The 5,393-nt window shown below is 42.7% G+C and overlaps 1 protein-coding gene across 1 annotated transcript; it reads right to left on the bottom strand.

Moving 5' to 3' along the window:
• Positions 1-4,621: 4,621 nt before the first annotated feature.
• Positions 4,622-5,352, bottom strand: SARC_04089 (hypothetical protein; the record flags this gene model as incomplete). Its single annotated transcript, XM_014302118.1, has 2 exons — positions 4,622-5,286; positions 5,331-5,352. The coding sequence occupies 2 exons, from the start codon at positions 5,350-5,352 to the stop codon at positions 4,622-4,624; spliced, it is 687 nt and encodes a 228-aa protein (XP_014157593.1).
• Positions 5,353-5,393: the final 41 nt, after the last annotated feature.

The following is a 5,393-nucleotide window of genomic DNA, read 5'->3' as shown; positions in this document are numbered from 1 at the left end:
TATATATATTTGCTAGAAATGTCCTGCAGTCTGATGTATGAATCTTGAGCGCAATTCTTTAATTCTCGCTGCACATTGTAGTAGATGATGCTTTCATATTTGATAGCACAGAGTTTAATGAAGGAGTCCCATCGAGTCTGGGTATCGACTTTGGACAAGACTCAAGTGTGGTGTTCTCGATTAAGTTTAGTCATCAATGCGTTGGTTGTTGTGTAGATGGAGGGCGTTATTTGAACACCATTTGCCCATAGTAGGTTTGGGGATCGATGAACCAGGTGAGCTTTGTTCCCGTTCATGCCACTGGAATAAATGAACATTTTTTGCTGCGATCTTTAGAAATACAAAGAAAAGCCGCTTGTGGGTTTGGGTTTACGACAATGCCATATTAAGAGATATGAATGGGCTGCGCTATAAATTCTGCCTACATGATCCGGACTTGTCTGATTGCGTTGACGTATGTAAAAAAAACACTGCTTATTGCAGTACTGTCGTTTTCCGACCCCTAGAAGACAATGACAGTTTTACAGTTTTAGCATTTCCTTCTGCAAACTTTGGTTCGATATAATAGAACCTACGTGATTCGGATGGGCTGCTTCTATTCTGTAACGGTGAATGACTTCTCAACTATTTCTACCAGGCTCCTGCTAGACTAAAAGCCATACACCAAAAGCATATAGGTGTCTTCGCGAGAAAGATCCCAGTTCTACAAAATATATATTCAAGACATAAATATTGCTAAAGAATTGATGGAATTCGTCACCAAAGCCTTATATCTACTTTTGAAATAGCTTCCCTCAAAGAGCTGGCGTACGCTACAAAATTCAGATAAAATTGAATTTCATAGCGTGCCGTCTAATTCTCCCCCTCCATGCGCAAAAGGCTTGAGTGGCAATTGCTATATACCCTGCGCATCATTACAAATCCAAAAGTTACGCACATGTTTCTTGTTATCAGGGCTTTTGCTATTACATATTAGTTTAGTTTCTTTTTTTGTGCCTGCCTCTAATTTGATACTTAATCCTAAACAGGGTACATTATTGCTCTTACAGACTGAATCTCGATCGGACATCGTGTTCGATTCTTGGAAATGCTGACGGGGGCGGGGCCCTCTCTTCGAGCTCGCATAATTGTTCTACAAGAAAACCAATTTGCACTTATATATCCGCGTGGCTCCCCACTGGTGCGCTATTTATCAATTAAGAAACCTTTGTACCGCTTGCGTATGTGGCACATCAAGGAGTTCCATCTATCAAAAATAACATCGTAACCCTCGGAGGCAAAGTCTAGTCGACACTACAACCCACGACTGATACTATAGTTGCGTAAAATTCATCCGATAAGGCTGGTGTAATGGGTGAAATGAAATCACGAAGGGAACAGGTGAACATTCCCACAAAAAAATACATATTCAAACTTTATATTCTCGGACTCTCCACTGACATTTGGAATAAAAGGGTATGCAAATCGAATTGAACTCTGAAGCGCAACCTGATCACGAATAAGTACTCGAAGACCTACTAGTAGCAACATTTTCCATCTTTGAGGTGTAACGACACGCTCAAGTATGGACAAGAGCATAATAACTGAACTTTATCTCTCTGTCAAAGCGCAACCGGGCTACATACAATTAGCACAAACGGATGCAAGAATTAAAAGAACAGTGTCAACCCAAATGTGTGACATTAATTTTGGAGGGAGGAAAATCTCTCAGTGTTTCGAAGTGTTAGACTTGCCTGATAAGAAGGCACCAATCCTACTAGGTATGGACATTCTACCATACATAGGTATATACATAGAAATAAGTATCAAACTTAATATTCTCGGACTCTCCACTGACATTTGGAATGAAAGAGTATGAAAATCGAATTGAAATCTGAAGCGCAACCTGATCACAAATAAGTACTCGAAGACCTACTAGTAGCAACATTTTCCATCATTTGAGGTGTAACGACACGCTCATATATGGACAAAATCATAGTAACTGAACTATAACTCTCTGTCAAAGCGCAACCGGGCTACATACAATTAGCACAAACGGATGCAAGAATACAAAGAACAGGGTCAACCCAAGTGTGTGACATTTATTTTGGAGGGAGGAAACCCTCTCAGTGTTTCGAAATGCTAGACTTACGAGACAAGAAGGCACCAATCCTACTAGGTATGGATATTCTACCATACATAGGTATATACATAGCGGAAATACTAAATCCACTTATACCAACAGATGCAAAATAGGAATCACTACTCAAACACATGAGGAAGACCCAGTGCACGAAAAAGAAGGTTTCAGAGAGTCATTGTCCAATCTCCTAGATACCAATGCGAATAAACTTCCTGAAGTACCTGGCAACCTACCAGGCTCTACAGTTACAGTACCTGCAAATGAAATTAATGTCAGCCATATGAGGCACACCAAAGTCAATTTTGTACCTCACAAGTATATTCCGCAAACGTATGAAAACGTGAAGAGGTGGCGTACAGATGGTCACATATACAAACGAACTACACCGACATCGGTGAATATACCATTGTTAACAACCGGCGAACATGACCAAACAGGTCTCTCAAAAAAGCGAGAACATATTTAGACTTACGTGAGATCAAATACCAATATGAGCCTGCTAAACTCGTGCTACCAAAAATAAAATAAGTACCACACTACCTACAAGGAGCACATTTCTTCTCAAAGCTAGATCTCGCGGGAGGGTTTTATCACTTCTTAGTAGATAAAGCAAGCCAACATTTCTTCACATTCTCGTGGAGAGGAGCGCAATACTCGTTAAGTCAGCTCCGGTTGGCTTACACTCACTCACAACGCAATTCCAGAGAGTCATGGCAAGCTTGCTCATAGACATCAAAGGAGTGCAAGCATATGTAGATGACATAGTCATTGCAAGTCTTACAGAAGAAGAACACCGCAAGACCGTTCATGAAGTAATAAAAAGGTTGGACGGAGCAAACTTCCGTCTCAGCCACAACAAGTGTACCTTCGCAGTCAAAGTGGTCAACATTCTAGGTGTAAAAGTCACCACAAAAGGTCTCAAAGCTGATCCTCAAAAACAGAAAAGAATGATGAACTGGTCACTACCCAGAACAAAAGGAAATCTATACAAATTGGTGGGATCGTGAACTATATGTGCGACCATGTCCCTGTCAACTTTGCCCACGCAACTAGACACTCTTGAAACCTAATGAAAGGGGAAATGAACCAAAACATATCCATGTTATGGGCACCGAAACTCAAAAAGAAGAGGGAGGAACTCAAAGAAGTAATCGCATGTTCGGCGACACTAGCTCAACCTGTGGATGGGGTACCGTTTCAAATCATGAACGATGCTAGTGACTATGGCATAAGATATTTATTTCAAGTCATCGATGGAGTTAGGAGAGATATTATCTACTTTGCTAAAGGCTTGAACCCGGCCCAACAACGCTATGGCACAAATATCAAAGAGCTACTAGCACTGGTATACAGCCTGGAACAATATCAAAGAAGGGGATATATCAAAGGAGGGGACATAACGCTGCGGACAGATCATAAAGCGCTCACGCAAATGAACAGCCAACAGACGTTACATCCAATGCTAGCCAAATGGATAGCAAAAGCACTCCACCACAACTTCTCCATCATACATGTCCTGGCAAGTTCAACCAGATGGCAGATACGTTGTCACATCTACACGAAGAAACATTTAATACTAAGTAGTCTGAAGTATTTCAAGAGGCAAACAAGACATACGTAACAGTCAAGAGCACGCCACCTTGAAAACGAACTTGCCCATAGGTTTTGTTTTTACAGTAATTTCCACAGTTCATCATTCAGCCTCGAGTGATGAACTCAACTACACCGTTCACATTTTTTAATAAAACATTTGAGAAAAAAGTTTCGTGCACATTACACCAGCAGACGATTCTGTGCAAGTTGTGTCGCAACACCATTCACATTTTTTTTATAAAATATTTGAGAAAAAAGTTTCGTGCACATTACACCAGCAGACGATTCTGTGCAAGTTGTGTCGCAACACCATTCACATTTTTTTTCAAGACAATCGAGAAAAAAAGTTTCGTGTACAGAAAACATCAGCAGACATTCCAGCGAGACGTGAATGCGTTTTTAAACATGTTTCAATGCGCTAGAGACGACAGTGCTTGGTGATGTGGGAAAGGTCTTCAGACGAACGATTGGATAGTACACGGGTAGATAGATAGATAGATATATAGATAGATATATAGATAGATATATAGATAGATATATAGATAGATATATATATAGATATATAGATAGATATAGCTATATAGATAGATATCTGCAAAAATCATGGGATTTGCCATCCAAGGCAGAAAGTGCCTTTATAGGAGCGCAACCATATAAGAAATTGTATGCTAAGTTAACACTAATGAAAACAATCTAGTACTCGCAATCCGTGAATGTCCACTTATGATCCTCGTATACTTCGAATTTCCCCTGCACCATCAACTTTACTATATCAAACGAAGAGTAGTCCACAAGAATATAATCGTTCACGCTGCTCACGATATAATCCCCGGAAAAATACCAGGCCGACCACAGGTCACTCGTAATGTCTATCAAAATGTTGTCACCGTCAGTACCGAGCTCCAGTCACCCTGCATCCATGTACAAGCCATTGTGACTCAGACGGAAAGACTCAGTGTTCACGTAGTCAATGTACCAACGCACAGTAGGCTTCTCTAGTGTCATGAGCAGATCGCCGCCGTTACCCACGGTTAGATACCCCGGGACCGTGTCGCTGACGTGTGTCAGGTGACAGTACTTGCTGGCTGGCGCATCACAGTCGCCACCGTCGTAGGAACAGCCGGCTACATTGCATGCTACATCGCAGATACCGTCTGCAATGTAGTAGTCGAAACATCCGTACGCACAGTCCGACTCAGATGCAGTCACCCCGTCACAGTCCCCCAGATCGAAGCCGCAGGATGCCGTAAAGCAACCGTCGTCACAGAATCCGTCCCCCATCCAGGCCGCCGGGCAACCGGGGCAGCTCTCACTCCCACCGCTACTCCCGGTGTCCTCCACAGTCTCATCATTTCCGGCAATGTAGTTGATAGCCCCCACCACATTCTCCACTTCGTTCACCACACGGTCAACTGTTTCTAGTGCACCGGTAACGGGACGCAGGGCCAAGGACACGGCGGTTTCTACAAACGGAATGCCGTCTACGGCGTCCGTTACCGTATCAACAAATCCCGATACGGCGTCGATTACGGCACCAAAAAGCGCGGGTGAACGGTAACCTCCAGATAGCCCTTGTGACCAGGACGCGTGTCATTGCCCATGATGCGGCGCGTACGGGCCATGGCCCCGTTGACCATGTGGGTGTGTACGCTGATGTTTCCCGATGATATATTGCGTA

Source organism: Sphaeroforma arctica, assembly GCF_001186125.1.
Source record: "Sphaeroforma arctica JP610 unplaced genomic scaffold supercont1.220, whole genome shotgun sequence".
Lineage (NCBI taxonomy): Eukaryota > Ichthyosporea > Ichthyophonida > Sphaeroforma > Sphaeroforma arctica.
This window is presented reverse-complemented; position numbering and strand designations above follow the sequence as displayed.